Source organism: Mustelus asterias, chromosome 10, assembly GCF_964213995.1.
Source record: "Mustelus asterias chromosome 10, sMusAst1.hap1.1, whole genome shotgun sequence".
Lineage (NCBI taxonomy): Eukaryota > Metazoa > Chordata > Chondrichthyes > Carcharhiniformes > Triakidae > Mustelus > Mustelus asterias.
This window is the reverse complement of record NC_135810.1, coordinates 74,225,688-74,247,850: the sequence shown is the minus strand read 5'-3', so window position 1 is coordinate 74,247,850 and position 22,163 is coordinate 74,225,688. Positions and strand designations below refer to the sequence as shown.

Genomic DNA, 22,163 nt, shown 5'->3' with positions numbered 1-22,163 from the left:
GAGACCCAGGTTTGATTCCGGCTTGGGTCACTGTCTGTGTAGAGTTTGCACGTTCTCCCCGTGTCTGCATGGGTTTCCTCTGGGTGCTCTGGTTTCCTCCCACAGTCCAAAGATGTGCAGGTTAGATGGATTGGGCATGCTAAATTGCCCCTTAGTGCCAGGGGGACTAGTTAGGGTAAATGTATGGGGGTAGGGGCTGGGTGGGATTGTGGTCGGTGCAGACTCAATGGGCTGAATGGCCTCTTTCTGCACTGTAGAATTCTATGAATAATGACGGTACCCTCTGATGACATCTTGAGTGAGTACAACAATGTGTTCAAGGGAATTGGTTGCCTAAAGGGAGAAAACGCCATCAAGATCGGCAAAACTGTGACCCAAAATACACATGCCCAGGACAGTAATAGTAATGCTGAAAGATCGACTGAAAGCAGAGTTGGACAGAATGGCATTAAGCCATTAAGAAAATTGAAGATCCGACAAAACAGGTTAATTCAATTGTAATTGTAAAAAAATCAGATAGGAATCTATCTCGATCCTAGAGATCTAAACCAGGCAGTATAAAGTGATCATTATCAGTTGCCCACAGTAGAAGAGATCATGTGTGAGCTTGCTAATGCGAAATACATTTCAGTGGTTCCCAACCTTTTATATGTAATGCACACCTCTATACCATTTTAAAAAATGGAGGCACACCTCCTATTTCCCCTGAACTGCCCTCAAGCAAAATATTTTTTGGGGTGATTTTCAGCCTGTGTTCGCTGTCAGAAAGAATAGCAATATGGGTGAAAAATCTGGAAAGAATTGAGAAACGCGGGTTTCCATGTTTTACTGTGCATGCGTGGGTGCCAAAAATCTGACTTCTATCATAATAGTGCCAAGTACTGATAGCTTCAGTTCTAACTATAACAAACCCTGGGCCATTGATTTGGAAAATATAAATAATATGATATAAATGTAAACTGTATAAAGGGAACTTTGATTTTAACAGTTCACAAATAATTTATTCAGTTCATACAAGATTTAATATTTTAAGCAGTCATCAACATGACATTTTCTCTCTGCAGACACTGCCTGATTATCTGAGTTTTTCCAGTATTTTTTCCTATGCCAGATTTCCAGCACTTGCGGCACTTTGTTTTTGTATTAATTCTTTGAGTACTATTACCTCAGGTTGAAAAGTAAATTATGAGAAAAAACGGTAACATAATTAATACAAGGTGAAAGCTGAAGTGCAGGACAGAAGTCTCAGCAGAATGCTAATCTCATCTAGGCATTAGTTAAACATAATTATAGATACAAGTTATTGGCATGGTTCCAGTATTGTGATTTTCAGAACAGCCTATGCCATTCTTTACCTCTCTCTGTGTCTCTCTCACTTATCTCAGGGCTTTTTTGCCCTTTGAGTTTTTGCTTTTTGTGCGGGCGCATGGGGCCTTTGTCTTCAGCTCCAAGTCCTGTTGATTACGTGCATGGGTCTGACCAACGTAAAGAATCTAAACCGCACATGTGTGGCTCTTTCCTGGCCAATGCATGCGCAGGAGGCCTGAGGTTCCTCGGGTCTTGGAGATGTGAATAAGGAGCTGAAGACGTAGGTTAGTTTTAGTTTAATGACATTAATTTTTAATCACATTGATCCTTTTCTTGCAGCACATTTTGGGGAAGGGGTGGAGGTCTTTTGAAGTAAAATTTATTTATTAGTCACAAGTAGGCTTACATTAACATTGCAATGAAGTTACTGTGGAAATCCCCTAGTCGCCACACTCCGGCACCTGTTCGGCTACACTGAGGGATAATTTATCATCGCCAATGCACCTAATCAGCATGTCTTTTGAACTTGTGGGAGGAAACCGGAGCACCCAGAGGAAATCCATGCAGACAGGGAGAACGTGCAGACTCCACACAGACAGTGATCCAAGCTGGGAATCGAACCCGGTCCCTGGTGTTGAGAGGCAGCAGTGCTAACCACTGTGCCACCATGCCGCCCATGGTATGGCACACCAGTGTGTTTGGAAACTACTGACTATTCAGGCTTGGAAACAAGTTCAGGCTTTTGGAAGGTCAAGATGGATGAGTGGAGTTACTATCCCTGTATCTTCATCACATCATCTGGGCTCTATAAAATTTTACATTTATCTTTTGGTATTCAGTTCTTGAGGTGTTCCACAGAACACTGAAGCAGCTATTTGAAGAATTAGAGGGTGTGGAAACATATCGCAATGTCGTGGTCTGAGCAGCCACACAAGAAGAACATGGCCACACACAGAGGCAGATGCTGGCAAGAGTTAGAGAAAGCAACTTAAAGCTGAAGAAGGAAAAGTGCAAAATCGGCTTTCATGAAATCAAGTACTTGGGACATGTGCTATCAAGTGAGGGACTGAAACCAGACCAGAGTAAAATGGAAGCAGTCTTAAACATGTCACCCACAGAATTTAAAAAAGAAAGACTTGGGGAGGTTTTTGGACATGGTGACCTATCTTGGGAAATTCATTCCAAACATGCCAGACTTGACAGTACCTCTCTGAGAATTTGTACAAAGTTATGTAGAATGGCATTGGGAACAAAATTAGCAAGAAGCTTTGATCAGTCTAAAGAGAACACTGACCCAGACACCAGTGTATTATGATGTCAGTCAGCCAGTCAAGATATTAGTGGACTCTTCAAAAACTGGCCAGCAAAAAAATGAAGCAGCAATGGTGTGCAATTCAAAGGCAATGACTGAAACACAGCAGTGTTATGCCCAAATAGAGAAAGAAATACAAGCAGTTGTGTTCAGCCTAGAATGCTTCCACCAGTTTGTCTATGGCAAAGGTGTGGAGGTAGAGTCTGATCACAAGTCTTTGTAACCTGTACTTAAGAAGTTCCTGAATTGTGCACCACCAAGAATCCAAAGTTTCTGCAGAAGTACCAGGGCAGAATTAAATACAAATCGGGCAAAAAAATGTACAGTGCAGACACTTGTCACGTGCATTCCTACCCAACATGGAAGAAGATGATGAAGAAACACAAGTGCTGGTTCACATGCTGACAAAAGACTTACCTGTGACTGTAACTAAACAAGATTAGATCAGGGAAGCAACCAAGAATGACGTCACTCTGAGTAAACTGCAGCAAATTATGCAAAATGACTGGCCTACAATTCGGAGTGGAACCCCTTCTGAGTATTCAAACTTTTATGAAGAACTTAATATAGCAGAGGGAATACTTTACAAAGGAGAAAAGGTAATAATTCCTGCAACACTGAGAAAAGAAATACTGTAATTGCATACGTGACAGTCACCTTGGAAACATGCAGGAGAAGAGCTCGAGATGTAATGTATTGGCTGGAATGGGAACACAAATTGGGGAAATGGCGAATGCATGTACAGTGTGCCAAAAGTACAGCAAAGCACAACAAAAAGAACCACTTCAACCACACGGTGTTATAGAGGGGCCCTTGCAGAAATTTGGGTGCGGACTTGTTCACATTTGACAACAGCGAGTACCTAATAGCAGCCTATTATTACTCAAAGGTTTTTGAAACTGCTGACAAGAAAGGATAGTAAGAGCATCACTGTAATGAATCATTTGAAATCAATTTTTTTCTCACCATGGCTTATCTGAAGTTCTCATCTCAGACAGCAGTCCACAATTCTCAGGCACTGAGTTTTGCAAAAACTGGGAGTTTCGTCATACCACGTTAAGACTCAAATATCCACAGTTCAATGGAAGAGTGGTACTTACTGTGCAAACCTTAAAAAAAACTGTTGAGGAAGGCAAAGGTGGATGGAAGAGGGCAGCATGGTTGCACAGTGGTTAGCACTGCCTCACAGCGCCAGGGACCCCGGTTTGTTTCGCAGCTTGGGTCACTGTCTATGCGGAGTCTGCACGTTCTCCCCATGTCTGCATGGGTTTCCTCCGGGTGTGCCGGTTTCCTCCCACAACCTAAAGATGGGTTTAGGTCAATTGTCATGCCAAATTTCCTCTTATTGTCAGGGGGATTAGCAGGGTTGGGTTACAGGGAGAGGGCCTAGGTGGGATTGTTGTTGGTGCAGGTTCAATGGGCTGAATAGCCTCCTGTACTATAGGGATTCTATGAAGCGGGTCAGAAATTAAGGAATCAAGCTTCCATGGATGCATTTCTATGTTATCTATTATGACACTGACGCATAAATCAGCATTTATTTATGAAAATTTATTCATATTTTACTAATTTGCTGTACTTAGGTCTCAGGATAACTACACTGAAGGAGTTAGAATATACGTGGAGAGGAAGGTTGAAATTGGCTCCACTGTTGGTGAGAATAATGTATAAATCCAGATTACGGCACTATGGACGAGCTGGCAAGAACATTGATTGGCCTTATCAGGCAAGACCCTAATAAGAATGTTGCTTTAAAATAAATTGTTGAAATGGTTACCTTGTGATAGGACTAAAGACTTTTTGTGCCAGATTACAATCAGCTGGAAGTAATAGTGAACATTCTGGTTAAGAAACAAATTGATTATAATAATATACAAAACAAATGATATCAAATGGACAGTGTGATTGTAGAATGAGATGCATAACATTTTGCTTTAGAGTGCCTCTGCCATTAGTTGGCTACCACACTATCATTCACACTGCTGACTCAAGCTTTTGCATTCAGTTCCTGCTTTTACTGCTTAATCAGAACCAATAACACTGGGATTGCATCAAAATGGAAAATGTTGCATCAATGACTGATGTGTTCATGGAACAAGAACAAAGACAGTGCAGCACAGCAACAGGCCCTTCAGCCCACCAAGCCTGCGCCGATCACATTGTCCTATCTAGACCAACCACCTGTAGCCCTCTATTCCCCGCCTGTTCATGTGTCTACCCAGATAAGTCTTAAATGTCGCCAACGTGTCTGCCTCAACCACCTCACTTGGCAGTACATTCCAGGCCCCCACCACCCTCTGTGTAAAAAAAAACCTCCCCTGCACATCTCTACTGAATCTTTCCCCCCTTACCTTGAACATGTGCCCTCTTGTAATTGTTAGTTCTGCACTGGGAAAAGGCTTCCAACTATTCACCTTATCTATGCCCCTCATAATTTTATAAATTTTTATCAGGTCGCTCCTCAGTCTTTGTCTTTCCTGGGAGAGCAATTGTAGTTTATTCACTCTCTCCTCATAGCTAATACCCTCTATACCAGGCAACATCCTGGTAAACCTTCTCTGTTCTCCCTCCAAAGCCTCCACGTCCTTCTCATAGTGTGGCAACTAGATGGACATAGTATTCCAAATGTGACGTAACTAACATTTTATATAACTGTAACATAATTTGCCAACTTTTATATTTGATGCCCCAGCTAATGAAAGCAAGCATGCCATATGCTTTCTTTACCACTTTTCCACCCCTGCTGGCACCTTTAAGGATCTGTGGACCTATACTCCCAGGTCTTTCTGTGTGTCTATGCTCCTGATGGTCCTGCCATTTTTTTTAGCTCCCACCTGAATTGGTTCTACCAAAATGCATCACCTTGCATTTGCGCTGATTAAATTCCATCTGCCATTTCTCTGCCCAATTTTCCAGCCTATCTATATCCTGCTGTATTCTCTGACAATCTTCATCACTATCCGCAGCTCCAGCAATCTTAGTATCATCCGCAAACTTGCTAATCAGACCAGTTACGTTTTCTTCCAATTCATTTCTATATATTACAAATAACAGAGGTCCCAGCTCTGATCCCTGAGGAACGCTACTAGTTACAGACGTCGATTCAGAAAAGCACCCTTCTACTGCTACCCTCTGTCTTCTATGGCTAAACACAGTAAGAAGTCTCACAACACCAGGTTAAAGTCCAACAGGTTTATTTGGTAGCATAAGCCACTAGCTTTCGGAGCGCTGCCCCTTCATCAGGTGAGTCACTCCAGTCCAACGCCGGCATCTCCACATCATGGCTTCTATGGCTAAGCCAGTTCTGAATCCATCCAGCTAGATCACCCTTGATCCTGTGTTGTTTAACCTTTTGCACTTGCCTGCCATGAGGGACCTTGTCAAATGCTTTACTAAAGTCCATGTAGACAACATCCATGGCCCTTCCCTCTTCAATCTTTTTGTCACCTCAAAAAACGCAATCAAATTAGTGAGACATGACCTCCCTTGTACAAAACCATACTGTATGCCGCTAATAAGACCATTCGGTTCCAAATGTGTATAGATCCTATCCCTAAGCATCTTCTCTAACAATTTCACTATCACTGACGTCAAGCTCACTGGCCTATAATTACCTGGGTTATCCTTGCTACCCTTCTTAAATAAGGGGACAACATTGGTTATCCTCCAATCCTCTGGGACCTCGTCTGTGGCCAACGAGGAAACAAAGATCTCTGTTAGAGGCCCAGCAATTTCCCCTCTTGACTGCCTCAGCAATCTGGGATAGATACCATCTGGCCCTGGGTATCTGTCTACCTTAATGCTTTTTAATACACCTAACATTTCCTCCCTCATAATAACGTACCCCTTCGAGACAACATCAATCAATGTGTCCCTCTCCTTTGTGAATACCAATGCAAAGTACTCATTAAGGATCTCATCCACTTCCTTTGGTTCTACGCATAATTTCCCTCCTTTGTCTTTGAGTGGACTAACTCTTTCTCTGGCCGCCCTCTTGTTCCTAATGTATGTATAAAATGTCTTGGAATTCTCCTTAATTCTGCCTGCCGAGGACATTTTGTGACCCATTTTTGCCCTCTTAACTCCCTGCTTGAGTTCTTTTCTACTTTCACTGTATTCTTCAAGTTCTTCTGTTTTTAGTTGCCTATACCTTATGTATGCATCCTTTTTCTTTTTGACAAGACTAGCAATTTCCCTGGTCATCCACGGTTCCCGAATCTTGCCTTTCCCATCCTTCCTTTTCACAGGCACATGCCTGTCCTGCACTCTGATCAACTACTCCTTAAAAGACTCCCACATGCCAGATGTGGAATTACCCTCAAACAGCCTCTCCCAGCCTCCAAATCCTGCCTAATCCGGTTGTAGTTAGCCTCACCCCAATTTAGCACCTTAACCCTCGGACGACACTTGTCCTTTTTCATGAGTATCTGAAAACTTATGGAATTGTGGTCACTGTTTGCCACATATTCCCCCATTGCAACTTTGATTACCTGGCTGGGCTCATTCCCTACTACCAGGTCCAGTCTAGTTCCCTTTCTAGTCGGACTATCTACATATTGTTCCAAAAAACCTTTCTGGACACTAACAAATTCCTCACCATCTAGACCCCCAGCCCTAAGGGATTTCCTCAATATGAGGAAAGATAGTCTTCCACTACAACAGCCCTATTATTTCTATATCTGTCCAGAATCTGCTTGCATATCTGTTCTTCAACTTCCGATGGGCTGTTGGGAGGCTGGTAGTACACCCCCATCATAGTGACTGTCCCCTTCCTGTTTCTGAGCTCTATCCACAATGTCTCGTTCCCTGATTCTTCCAAGGTGTCCTTCCTCTCTATGGCTGTAATATGTTCCTAACAAGTATTGCAATTCCCCCACCTCTTTTGCGTTCCCCTCTGTCTCGCCTAAAACACCTATATCCTGGGACAGTTAGCTGCCAGTCCTGTCCCTGTTGTAGCCCAGACTCCGTTACCACAATCACATCCAAGTTCATGAATCAAGGCTCTAAGTTCATCTGTCTTACCTGTTATACTTCTTGCATTGAAGCAGATGCACTCCAGACCTCCAGGCCCACTGAGTTTGACCACCCCCAGCCTGCTCCGCCTCTTAGCTAGCCAGACCTTGGTCCCATGCTCATCCCCAGTCTCTGCACTTGCTGATCTACTGTTCTGATTTCCACCCAAACCACACTAGCAAACCTCCTAGCCAGGATATTAGTGCCCCTCCAGTTCAGGTGTAACCCTCTTCTTGTACGGGCCACTTTCCCTGGAAGACATTCTAATGATCCACAAATCTGAAGCCCCCCCTCCTGCACCAGTTCTTTAGCCACATGTTCAGCTGCCCTGTCTCCCTCTTCCTGGCCTCACTAGCACGTGGGGAGTAATCCTGAGATTACTACCCTAGAGGTCCTGCTTTGTAATCTTCTACCTAACTCCCTAAATTGCTGTTGCAGGACCTCACCACTCTTTCTACCTATGTCATTCGTGCCAATGTGGACAATGACATCTGGATGATTTCCCTCCCGTTTTAAGATGCTTTGAACTCACTCAGAGACCTCCAGGACCCTGGCACCAGTGAGGCAAACTACCACCTTGGAATTCCTTTTGCGGCCACAGAAGTGCCTATCTGTGCCCTGACTATTGAATCTCCTATCACTATTGCTCTACTATGCTTTGTAGCCCCCTTCTGTTCAGCAGAGCCAGCCGTGGTGCCTTCGCTCTGGCCATTACTGTTGCTGTCCCTTGATGGATCTTCGTCCTCATCAGTATCCAAAAATGGCATACTTGTTAGATAGGGGGACAGCCATAGGGGACCCCTGCACCGGCTGCCTACCCTGCCTAGCAGTCACCCATCTATCTTTCTGCACCTTGGGTGTGACCACATCTCTGTTGCTATTATCTATAACAATTTCAGCTAATTTTGTGCTCCTCAGTACTTCCAGCTGCTGCTCTAACCGATCCATGCATTTGTAAAATCTGCAACTGGATGGCACTTTCCACAGATGTAGCCCTCAGGGATGCTTGAAGTGTCCATGATCCCTCACATCTCACAGCAAAGGCACACAACTCTGCCAATTGAAACCAGTTCTTCAGCTACCCACAGTACAGTCAAGGTGACTGAGTTGACTTCTCCCAGAATTCTCTTCTGCCACCTCTGCTGGATGATCATATGTTTCAGTATATGAAGTAAAATAAACTGTCCTGTGTATGTGTTTCAAAATTATAACAATCTTGGGTGGAGATGATGTGCTCAAAAACAGATAAAACAAATGTAACTTTTTGAATTGAATTTGAGTTGATTTATTATTGTCTCATGTTTTAGGATACAGTGAAAAGTATTGTTTCTTGCGAGCTATTACAGTCCAAACATACCATTCATAGAGTACATAATGCAAAGGAAAGGATAGAATGCAAAATATAGAGTTGCAGTTACAGGTGGGGTGAAGAAAAAGATCAGCTTAATCACCAGATTCAGCAGTTACACATTTTTTTTGTGAAATTTCATCAACGTTTACAGACACCAGGGTCGAAACATGACTTATTACAACAATATCAAGGTGCATTTATATAGCATCTTCAAGGCTCTTTAATGGAGCAACACTAAACAAATTTGACAATGAGCCACATAAACTATTCGGACAGATGAGGAAAAAAAAGAATTATCTGAGTTTATAATGTTCTTTTCATGACCACCGAATACTTCACATTACAAGCAATGAAGTGCTTTTGAAGTGAAATCAAAGTTGTAGGAAATGCAGCAGCAAATTTATGCTGTATAATAGGGCAGGAATGTGTAGTTTGGAGACCCCATTTCCTTTCCAACTTCTCTGATTAAATCCGGCGTGGGAAAGGTCTCTCGGCTGAAGGTCAAGTGAGGCCTGTAAGTGGCTACTTCAGGATTTCATCCACAAGGGCGAGACCATGTGGCCCTGGTGATTGTGCCTTACTGATCTTCCGGGCTCCAACGACAATCTTCAGCCTGGGTTTACTGCACTGCTGGCAGTATCAACTGCTCCTAGTGGTGGTGCCAGTATTCGAAAGCTCTCAGTCTCTAAATGGCCAGCAGGTTTCAGAGGCTGGACATCCACCCTTAAGACCCAAGGACCCTGTCATCAACCAGATAAATACCTGATTAGCATTAAATTGAGCTGGGGGCGGGGGTGCAGGAATAGCTGCAGCATGGTTGCCACCCCAGTAAATTTTGCCCAAACTTTTCTTTACCTTATCCCCTACTCTGAATGCTTATTGATATCTAGGGGTGATCTTGAATTGGGAGTTTCACCCGTTTCCTTTGAGAGTGTCTGTCTCTCCACCTTCCTTAAAACTTACCCCTTTGACCAAGCTTTGGAACATCTTACCTAATATATCCTTCCATTGCTTTGTGATTTTTTTTGTCCTATACCCCTGTGAAGTGTCTTGAGACATTGCTGCCTTAAGGCACTACTTAAATGCAAGTTATTGCAGTTGCATTTTTTCCTAATCAAACTTTATATGTTTTTTTCTACAGGCTTACTTTGAAGTTGGTGACTGTTCGGGTATGATGTCAATGGTTTTATGGAACTCCTTATGTCCAAGATTCTTTCGGAGCTTGGAGGTTGGGACAGTAATATTTATACAGAAGTACGTTGTGAAGGATGCATTTCAAATGAGAACACAACCTGTTTCATACCATCCCAACTTAAAAATCTATAAAGAAATAGGTAATATGATAGTGTTTTCCATAGTACAACATTAAAAAGTACAACAATCATTAAATTCTTTATTAAATGGGGCATATGAACCTTTATTTCTTTGTTTACAAGTCCATGATACAATGATTCAAAAGAAATGCTTGATTGTGACATGATTATCATATAACTATGCCACAGGCTATTCTCCCATCCTAAATAATATTTGCCAATATATTTTCACGACGTCAGTGATGTGACAGATTGGAGATTGTTTTTAATTCTATTTTTCTATATTTTTTATGGAATGTTGGCAGTTGGTGTCACTTCAATTTGTTTACTGTTGGCTGGAAGCAAACTGCTTTGATGGACACTAAAATTAAATCTTGCATATTAATATTGTTTAAAGGAAAGCAAATGGATTACCCTAGTTGAGTTAGTGAACAAATGTCAATTGCCAGCTCAACATAAAAAGACTTGAATAGATTAGCCACTTAATCAATCTATGTGTTCTTGATTATTGTACTGACTAGGCCATCTTCCATAAATTCATACTATCTTCCATGAGCCATATTTTGTCATTCCTGCTTCAACCACCATCTCATTCAGCACTTGGCTTTGATTTGATTTGATTTATTATTGTCACGTAGTAAGATACAGTGAAAAGTATTGTTTCTTACCATTCATAAAATACATAGGGGAGAAGGAAAGGATGGGGTGCAGACTATAGTGTTACAGTTACAGATAGGGTGAAGAGAAAGATCAGCTTAATACATGATAGGGCCATTCGAAGTCTGATGATAGCAGGGAAGAAGCTGTTCTTGAGTCTGGAGGGAAAGAAAGTAGTTACATTACAATTGCAATTTATAGCACTTAACAGTTTAAAGTCTTATTTTCTTTGAATAAATTGCCTGAAACTAAACAAAATATATTTCACAGTGAAGCTGAGAACATATGCAGGTAGGTTCACATGCTCAGACTGCACAATCCAAATTTAACTTACACTAACAGAGTTCTGAAAAAGTATCAGCCCCAAGCCTTTGCTTTTGGGGGAGTCTGTAGTTTTCAGTTAAATTTTAGTAGAAGTATTAAAAGGATATAAAAGACAATTTCGTTTCTTCAATTTTGGATAAACCTTACTTTTGGCCACTCAAAATTTTGATACTGAGAGATGGGGGAGTGGGAGGGAGATTTGAAGATGAAGAAAATGATCAGTAGCTACATTGCACAACAATCAGAGTTTGTCTAAGTATTTTCCATCATAATTTGTCATGGAATTTATAACAGAAATTTGATATAAGATGACAAAAATGTACCAATATGAAGTCAAATGGCACTGAAAGAAAGTGCGAGTATACTTAGTATTTTTAAATATATATATGAAACACATTAGCATATAAGAAATAAGAACAGGAGTAGACCAAACTGCCTTTTGAGCCTGCTACCATTCAATATGATCATTGCTGATCTTCTGCCTCAACTCCATTTTGCACCCACTCCCTATTTCCTTTGATTTCCTGAGAGATTAAAATTCTGTCTATCTTCAATATATTCAGCAATGGAACTTCCACAACTCTTGGTAGAGAATTCCACAGATTCACGACCTTTTCCTGATCTCAATTCTAAATTATCATCTCCTTATCTTGAGATTGTGCCCCTGTTCTAGATTCCCGAGTAAGAGTTTTAACAACACCAGGTTAAAGTCTAACAGGTTTATTTGGTAGCAAATGCCATTAGCTTTCGGAGCGTTGCTCCTTCGTCATATGGAGTGGAAATCTGCTCTCAAACAGGGCACAGAGACACAAAATCAAGTTACAGAATACTGATTAGAATGCGAATCTTTACAACCAACCAGGTCTTAAAGATACAGACAATGTGAGTGGAGGGAGCATTAAGCACAGGTTAAAGAGATGTGTATTGTCTCCAGACAGGACAGCCAGTGAGATTCTGCAAGTCCAGGAGGCAAGCTGTGGGGGTTACTGATAGTGTGACATAAACCCAACATCCCGGTTTAGGCCGTCCTGATGTGTGCGGAACTTGGCTATCAGTTTCTGCTCAGCGACTCTGCGCTGTCATAGTCGTAAAACTGTCATAAAATGCAGAGTGGGTTTCCCAAAATCCTGTACAATTGTAGCAAAATTTATCTTATTCTTGTACTCCAATCGCAAAACATCAACATGCGATTTACTTTGCTAATTACTTGCTGTACTTGCATGCTATTTTTTTCTGTTCCTTTTATGAAAATACCAAATTCCCTCTGAACATCAACACTTACAAGTTTTACACCTTATTAAAAAAAATCTGTTTTCTACTCTTCTAAAGTGATAACTTCACACTTCTATACTTTGTTCTATATTTACCATTTTGTTGCCAACTCACATGTCTAGATTTCTGTATTGTCACATTGTGCCCTCCTCACAGCTTACGTTCCCTCCTAGTTTTGTATCATCATCAAAAATGGATACATTTCTCTCGGTTTCTTTTGTCTAAGTCATTAATATCTATTGTAATTAGCTGAGGCCTTAACTGATTCTTGCAGCACTCCATAGTCACTGCTTGGCAACTTGAAAATGTCCTGTTTAACACTACTCTTTGTTTCTTCTCTGTTAACCAATTATCATCCATGGTAGGATATTAGACTCTTAGTACTGTAGAGGATCAGAAGGACCTTGGGGTCCGGGTCCATAGGACTCTAAAATCGGCCCCGCAGGTGGAGGAGGTGGTCAAGAAGGCGTATGGTGTGCTGGCCTTTATCAATCAAGGGATTGAGCTTAGGAGTCCGGGGATAATGATGCAGCTATATAAGACCCTCGTCAGACCCCACTTGGAGTACTGTGCTCAGTTCTGGTCGCCTCACTATAGGAAGGATGTGGAAAAGATTGAAAGGGTGCAGAGGAGATTTTCAAGGATGTTGCCTGGATTGAGTGGCATGCCTTATGAGGATAGGCTGAGGGAGCTCGGTCTTTTCTCCTTGGAGAGACGAAGGATGAGAGGAGACCTAATAGAGGTGTATAAGATGTTGAGAGGCATAGATCAGGTGGACTCTCAGAGGCTTTTTCCCAGGGTGGAAATGGCTGCTACGAGAGGACACAGGTTTAAGGTACAGGGGTGATGTTAGGGGTAAGTTTTTCACACAGAGGGTGGTGGGCGAGTGGAATCGGCTGCCATCAGTGGTGGTGGAGGCGAACTCAATCGGGTCTTTTAAGAGACTCCTGGATGAGTACATGGAGCTTAATAGGATGGAGGGTTATAGGTAGGTCTAGAAGGTAGGGATGTGTTTGGCACAACTTGTGGGCCGAAGGGCCTGTTTGTGCTGTAGTTTTTCTATGTTTCTATTATCCTCAGCTCCCTGAGCCATCACCTTGTGTATTAAACTTTGTGTAGCACCTTGAATGCCTTTTTGAAATCCAGGTATGCCACATCTACTGGTTTCCCCTTATCTACCCTACTATTTGCTTCCTGAAAAAGCCAATACATTTGTCAAACATGATTTCCCTTTCATAAAACCTTATTTACTTTGCCTGATCTTACTCTGATTTTCTCGCTATACTGCTAATTAATAATAGATTCCAGCATTTTTCTGGTGACTCATGTCAGGCTAATTAGGTTGTAGTTTCCTGTTTTGTCTCCGTTCTCAAATTGCTAACTTCCAATCTGTTGAGACCATTTTAGAATCAATGGAATTTTGGAAAGTCATAACATACGCATCCACTACCCCTGAAGCTACATCTTTTAGAATGCTGGATGTAAGCTATCAGGTCCTGGGGATTTGTTGGATTTTAGTTCCTTAAGTTTGTCATTAGCCCTTTGATTACCCTCTCTTTCTGCTACGTAAGTTGTGTCCTCTACTGTGAAGACAGACATAAACTATTTGTTCAATGTTTCTCATTTCCTCATTCCCCATGATGATTTCTCCTGTCTGTGCCTCCAAGATACATATTGTTTTTGGTGATTGATTCATAAGAGGGATACACTTATTTAGATAACCCCAATATTTTGGCATAAATTTATTTTGACCATTTGCAATGAATGAGGCACACCATGTTTTTCAATTATTTTTATTTCTGAGCAGTACTGCATTTCATTAAGTGGATGTATACCACATGTGTTCTGGATGTATCTATTCTGTTTGTATTTCAGATATTTCTTTGAACCCTTGGAAGCCTGAAGCTGATATTAAGATTATTCCACCAAAACAAGTTAAACTTGAATGGAGGCTTCCTGATATTAAGTATCGTTTTATTACAAGGTAGCGTACCAGTACAATGCTTCATTGCGTGTGTACATGTGTATTCATCTACTAATTAATTTGTAAGATAATAAATCATTTTGATGGAACTAAAATTTGGGGTAGAGTTTTATGCTTCCTATTCTTGGGTGGGCAGGTGGGGGACATAAAATTTAGCCTCACACCATGAGTGGCTTCATCAGCACCCACCCGCTCGTTCCACTCCCCCCCCCCCCCCCCCCCCCCACTGCATTTTACACGTAGTGTGGGAGCTGCCAGACACCTTTGGGCTAATTGAGGCCCTTAAATAACAATTAATGGACAACCTTCCCACTCCACCACATTTTTTTTCACAGCAGGCTGAGGCCAGCACCAATTTTGAGATTGCTCCCCAGACTAATGGCAGTGAAGTTTCGGGGAGTGTTGCCCAATTAATGGTCCTCTAAGCCTGCCAGTGGCCCCTCCTCAAAGTCTGTACCCCTCTTTCCTCCTCAGGTTTCTACCCACCAAACTTAATCTAAGATAAAACCTGTACAACATTGTGTGTGTCACATGCCTTCCTATATATGTATATGTCTGCATTTTCAAATCAATATTCTTTTAATTGTGGCCTGCGTATTGTCAATGCATATGGAAATTATTATTTTCTTTACAGTTCTGATTGAAGACATTCTAGATATACATCATGCTGAAAGTATTGAAAGTGAATTAAGGTGTTCATTTTTTAGTGAATGTTAATTAAAACTTTAAGGTTTTGATACTGTTCAACTTTCATAGAAAAAGTTGATTATACTTTTTAATCTTTGTTTGCCAGTTTAAGATGTAAGTTTCAATTTACAAGACCTTAACAGCTTTCAATCATCAACTGTTTCCTTTTGGCGAATGTAACTTGGTTTCAGGTTGCAAATCCCAGTGGCATTGACATGAGGTTCTGGAAAAAGAAGATGTGAACGTTAATCCAACGCAACAGGATCACTAATCAATTGCTCTTACAGGGAAAATGTTTCTATTAAGCTGAAAAAAATGATTTTACTAGGTTTAAAAATGGCCTGTCTTGCAGCAGCTTAATGTTTCTCTTTTATCATAATTTGATTGTGGAGATAGGGTAGATTCATCATTTAACAAATATCAATTTGATGAATTTTCCAGTTTATATTCCAACTTTGTGCTTTGCTTGTTCTTAAAAAATACGCTCAACTTGAATGGTTCTGGTTGAAAGTAGGGTTGCTTATGTTGTTATGATGTTCAATGTTCTTTTCTTTTATGTTCCTGAGCCACTTTAGGTCCTGTAAAGTTTGACTAGAATTGGATTCCCCATAGCCTTATAACCACCCCACTAGGATCCCTTTTGACGCTACAACGGACCTGAGCAGATTGCTGTTCCTTCTCAAGCTGTTGTAGAAGCCTTATACACTCATTTCTACTCCCCCCACCCCCCCCCCCCCCCACCCCACTTTACTATGTTTCATTTGCTCTGTTTGCCTTACTGCCACCTTGGTATGTGGCCCTTTAGAGCATTAATTTGCTTTCTAAGTTGCATACTCAGCCCTCTTTCTCCCCAGCCTGCAGTTTATGTGAGTAGAGAGTTCACATGAAAGAGAGAAGCATATGTGATTGTAAATGGTAACATCATAGTATCTATCACTTAAGACAAGTAGTCTTACTGCTAAAACCCTGGGTAATGCTATCATTTACTAACTAACATATTGAGCAACAGTGCCACAATTCATACAGGACACAAGGTTCACTTAACAGAAATGATTTGTGATGCTGAACTAAGAGAATATCTTGTACAGACCCAAAATTTGCAGCAGTCGTTGCAAGGACAATGGTTTGGAAATTAAAGAAATAGGATGAACAACACTTAATGCTTCAATAATATATAAATATAATTAATTATTGAGCTTTATGAAAACAAATTTAGTTCAGTTATTTTTCAGGGACAAGTTATTGTTACAGTTTGCTAAAGTCATATTTATACAGTACTTGCAAAGCACTTTAGTAAAGTATATTCATAATTTTCTTAGCATTTAATTAGAATTTAAAATAAATTCCAAGGATTCTGAGTTTTTTGAACTGATTCATTTAATAAATAGTTGATATGTTGTTTTGTATATTATATATACAACCATATATTTCCATACTGAAATATGGAAAAGGTTGTGATATTGAAATATTGAATGTTAAACATTCTCTTGGGTATTAAATAATAAAGTACAAAGTATGTTGTTTGTTTAAGAATTCTTATTTTCAAATATAAAGCAGAATCTTTTATTTTCAGGAATCTTTTAGACACTGTCCCTGATACTTACGTTTGTGATGTCATAGGCCTTGTCACTTTTGTCGGCAGATGTGAAAGAATTAGAAAGAAAGGTAACATGTTTAATTGCTTATTCAAACAGATTCACTGTTTATTGCAACCTCCAAATACGAAGGATAGCTTACATTCCAGCATGATATGATTTCCTGAAATTTTGTGTGAGGACTTGCGTAAAATATGGTTATGACATTAATGATAGGCGGTGGTAGCGCTGCCCATGCATTCCTACTCCTATATTATACAACTCAGATTGTTATCATATTAGACTGTGCTTTTTAGAAGTGTATATCCCATGTTTTCATCAACATCCGCCAAAAGTTTCAATTTGTGCAAAATGTAATAATTCATTCATATCTTCGCTATTGTAAATTGCTTGCTATCTAAAATTGATAGGTTTATCTTGAGTGCACAGAAGTGAGAAATAGCTGCACTGAGTTTCTGATATTTGAAACAAAATAGGTGTGCACTGTAAGTCTAAGAACTTCAGACATGTAGGGTGATCACATCTGAGCACACATCAGCACCAAAATATCCCTGATTTTAGCTGATGATGGAATGCACCAGCATCTGTCAACATGGATGTTCATGGAACTTTTGTACAAGAGTTCACAAATTATGTCAGCACCGACTGCTATAAAGATATCAGCACTGACCAGTGCTTTTCTCTATATGTCCATAATTAGCCATAGTCCACTAGAGTTCACAGGCATCTTTTCTTTGTTTAGAGAGAGGTAAGTTGTTATGACTTTCAGGATACCACTCTGTATCAAGCATGGGTAACCTGGAATCTCTCATGCTCTTACCACTTGCCATGGGTTTTTTATCCATTCAAGGGATTTGGGCTTCACTGACTTGGCCAGCATTTATTGCTCATCCCTAATTGCCTTGAAAACGGAGTGGTAAGCTGCCTTCTTGATGGGCTGCAGTCCTTATGATGTAGGTACACCCACAGCACTGTTAGAGAGGGAGTTCCAAGATTTTGACCCAAAGACAGCAGTGAATGGCGATATATTTCCAAGTTAGAATGGTGAATAGCTTGGAGGAGTGTGATAGCCCCCATGAGGTCCATGGCGGATCATTAATTGATCTCCCTGTGGGGCTCATTGAGCATGAGTTCCGCTGGTAACAGGCAACGGCCTTCCCAGCTGGAACTCATTACCTGAGCCTTTAAAAGGCAGGCTCACGACATGGCTTGCTGAACTTTAGTCCCAGGCAGGTACCACTGTGTGTACACCACGGTAGTGGTTTTACTTTGAATTCTGGAATAAACTATATTCCTTTCCAGTTGGGCTTCCTGAATTATTACATAGGGAATTTGCAGATGGTAGTATTGCCATGTATTTGCTACCCTTGTCCTTCTAGATGGTAGTGGGTGTGGGTTTGGAAATTGCATTCTGTAATAGACAATGTTACTTTCCAATCGGGCTTCCTGAGTCATTACATTGGCGACGACGAGCAAGAAAAGTTTTGGACAGCCTTGCCTTTCGACAAACCCAGTAAGACAGTGATGGGGAGATATTGAAAATGCCACTGTTTGGGAAACTGGAAACTTACCTTGCGGGTGTGGAGAATTGTCCCAAGTTCACCAAAAGAATGAGGTATTTCTTCCGGGCAAACAGGTAGAAGGAGACGGTCAGCAAAAAGTCATTCTCTTGGCTGCTTATTGGGACCTGACTTTCAGCACCATAAGAAGTTTAACCTACTCGGAAGCCCCAGATTCAAGATTTAAAATCTTTTGACAGATTGGTAGATATGATATTGAACAACTGCGACCCTAAACTGTCTGTTATATTGTAATACTACAGATTTAACACAGCAATTAAGACTCCCCGGGAAACCAGTCACTGAATTCTTGACGAGACTGGGGAAATTGGCAGAACATTGAGTACAGATCAGTACTTGCGGAAATGTTAAGGGATCATTTATCATGTGGAATTAATAGTATTGCGACTCAAAGGAAGCTGCTGACTGAACCAACTCTGGACATTAAGAAAACCATAGAACTGGAAAATGTGGAAAAAGGGGCCCAGGAGTTTTAGGAGTCCATAGCTGGTACTGTCCTCATCCTTGGCTGATCCCCATACCGCAGAAACATGTCCCCTGAGTATAAAACTCATGTTTCCCATTTTCTGCCAAGAAAGGGAGATTGGAATTGGAGGCCGTGAGATTCTAGCACTAGATGGGAAGTTTCTCCAGAATATAATGAGAAGTGAATACATCCGTGCTGCAGTTGTAGTCATAGGATTCACCCCAGACAAGGCTACCAGAACAGGCAAAATGCATAGGCTGAAGGGGGAAGCCATCTCAGGATTTACAAACGGCTTTACAAACAAATCAGTCCGAGGATGAAGAATTGATGCAGCTAAATTGCATGGCCACACCCAAAGTGGCTCCACTCAAGATTAATCTCCAGGTAAATGGCTAACCCCTACACATGGAGGTAGATACAGGAGCCATTGTATCTATTATTTGGGAGCAAACCTTTAGGCAACTCCAATTGGACTAAGGCTAGGATACTAAGGCTAGATTGGCCACATACACTGCGGAGCCCTCACATATTGTTGGGACCACTGTAACCCCAGCAATGCACAGGCAACTGACAGCCTGACTCCCCTTAGTAGTGGTGCAAGGACCAGGGCCCAGCTTTTAGGAAGGGACTGGTTACAGAAAATCCACCTGGATTGGCAACAGATCTTTGGGTACTGACAATTTAAATGAAGTCATCGGGAAGTATCCTGAAGTATTCCAAGAAGGCCTCGGGAAGATTAGAGGCGTTATGGCCAAGATCTACATGGACCCAAAGTCCCGACCTAAATACTTCAAGGCATGACTGGACCTTATGCCCTATATGCCAAAGTAGAGACCAGATTGGAACGTCTGGAGGAACTTGGCATTACACACCCAGTACAATTTGCTGAATGAGCCACACCAGTAGTCCCAGCTTTAAAACCTGACAATTCGGCCCATCTCTGTGGGGATTGTAAGTTGATGGTCAACAGAACCTCCCGCTTAGAAAGATGCTCTGTGCCATGCATAGAAGACTTATATGCGAAGCTGGTTGGGGGTCATATATTTTCCAAATTAGACTTGAGCCACACCTACCTCCAACTGGAATTTGAGGTGTTATCCAGGAAGTATGTCACCATAAATACAGAGGACTGTATGAATACACTCATTTGCCCTTGGAATGTCTTCGGTTTGCGCCATTTTTAAAAGGGTGTTGGAGAACATCTTTCAAGGGGCGCCCAGAGTGGCAGTCTATCTGGATGACTTATTAGTCTAAGGAGATACTGTAAAGGAACTTTTGGAGAGTTTGGAGGAGGTCACATGGCTTTTTTCTGACAGTGTCCAATTAAAAAGGTAAAAACGTGTATTCCAGGTCAACAGGGTAATGTACCTTGGGTGCAGAGTTGACAAGAATGGATTACACCCTGTGGAAGACCAGGTGAAGGACGTAAAAGTGGCTCACTCCAAGGAACACAACAGAGTTGAAGTCTTTCTTAGGTTTCATAAATTACTATGGAAAATTCATACTGAACTTGGCAACCCTGCTGGCACCCCTCCAGTTACTATTTTTAAAAAATCAGAAATGGTTGTGGTAAATGCCACAAGAGAAAGCCTTTGCAAAAATCAAACAATTAGCCCATCAGGACGCCCTGAAACCACTCTTTGTAACATGCGACACCTTCCCCTATGGGATAGGAATGGTATTATCGCACCATTGGAATGATGGGACATATGCATCATGAACCCTGGCGAATGCAAAGATGAAGTATGTTCAGATCAAAAAAGGAGGTTTGGCAATTTGTTCATGGTGAAAAAAATTCCACCAGTGTCTACGGTTGGCATTTAACCAGAGTAATCGATTACAATCTCTGTTGGGCCTCTTCAAGGAAGCCAAGGTGATTCCTCCCATTGGATCAGCCCGGATCCAACTCTGGGCACTGCCTATGAATACATCTTAGAACATTGTCCAGGGAGAGATATAGTCAACATGGTTGCCTTGAGCCATCTGCCACTACCCAACAACCTACCTTCTCCTCCGAAAATGGCTGAAGTTGCCATGACTCTGAACTTCATGTACACTGCCAGTATCCACCAAGCAAATTCAGACATGGACCCTACATTGGCGAAACTAAGTCACGTTGCCCTGAGTGGACCACAAGGGTGGCTTATGGAGGATTTGAAACCTTATCTCTCTAAGGATCAGGAGTTGAGTATAGAAGATGACATCACCTTGTGGGGACCCCAGGTGGTTGTCCTGCATCCAGTCCAGAGACCAATACTTCAAGAATTGCACAATGACCACCCAGGAATTGCTAAGATGAAAATGCTCACAAGGAGCTATGTCTGGTGGCCTGGCATAGACTGTGATATCGAAAGACTGGTCAAGTGGTGCAAAATTTGCCAGGAAAACCTGAAGGCCCCAACCAGCAGCCTCGTTGCACCCTTGGGAATGGCCGAGGAGACCCTACGTGCGAGTAGATGCAAACTTCACAGGGCCATTTATGGGCTCCATGTTTTTAATTCTCATCAACGCCCATTCAAAATGGATCATCGTGCACTGGATGGCCTCTACTACCTCTTACAATACCATAGAGAAACTCCATCAATCATTTAGTTCACGTGGTATAACCAAGGTTCTTGTGCCTGACCACGGGACCCCCGTTTACTCGCGGGGAGTTTCAGACGTTCATGAGTATGAACAGAGTAAGACGCATCCATTCTGCCTACCAAACAGCCTGGCTGAGAGGACAGTCCAGACATTCAAAACTTGCATGAAGAAACAAACTACAAGTTTGCTGGAAACAAAGCTTGCACGTTTCCTTTTTCACTATATGACGCATATGACGATGGGAATAGCCCCGCCAGAGCTATTGATAGGCCAACACATTTGGACTAAGCTTAGCCCGATGTTTCCAAATTTGCCTGGCAATGTCGAATTAAAGAAGCCCAGAAAAGGGGCCGCGATGGTCAAAGACCGGATAGAGACTTCAAACCTGGAGATACAGTCCATGTGAGGAACTTCGGCGACGATTCTCGGTGCATGTGAAGTTAGTGCTGGAACACTCTGTGCTCCTTGACATTGAAAACACGGATTTTCTGCAGACTTCCAAAGCTATACTGTAAGACATAAGTGCAGAAGTAGACTTTCGGCCCATCGAGTCTGTCCCGTCATTCCATGAGATCATGACTGATCTGACACCACAATCGTCAACTCCACTTTGCCGCCTTATCCCCATAACTCTTGATTCGCTTATTGTTTAAAGCATTTTACTGTGCATACCAATAAGCCATATTCTGTAGCCTGCTCCATCAAAGTACTTATC

General features: G+C 41.7%; 1 protein-coding gene across 1 annotated transcript in view; it reads left to right on the top strand.

The window, feature by feature from the left end:
* The first annotated feature begins 270 nt into the window (after positions 1-270).
* The window catches only part of LOC144499454 (RPA-related protein RADX-like), an 86,260-nt gene continuing 64,367 nt past the window's right edge, over positions 271-22,163 (top strand). The window contains exons 1-5 of the mRNA XM_078221440.1: positions 271-397; positions 4,204-4,346; positions 10,126-10,318; positions 14,426-14,534; positions 16,795-16,886. Of these exons, the coding sequence (XP_078077566.1) occupies positions 271-397; positions 4,204-4,346; positions 10,126-10,318; positions 14,426-14,534; positions 16,795-16,886 (664 nt within the window). The remainder of the gene's footprint in view (positions 398-4,203; positions 4,347-10,125; positions 10,319-14,425; positions 14,535-16,794; positions 16,887-22,163) is intronic.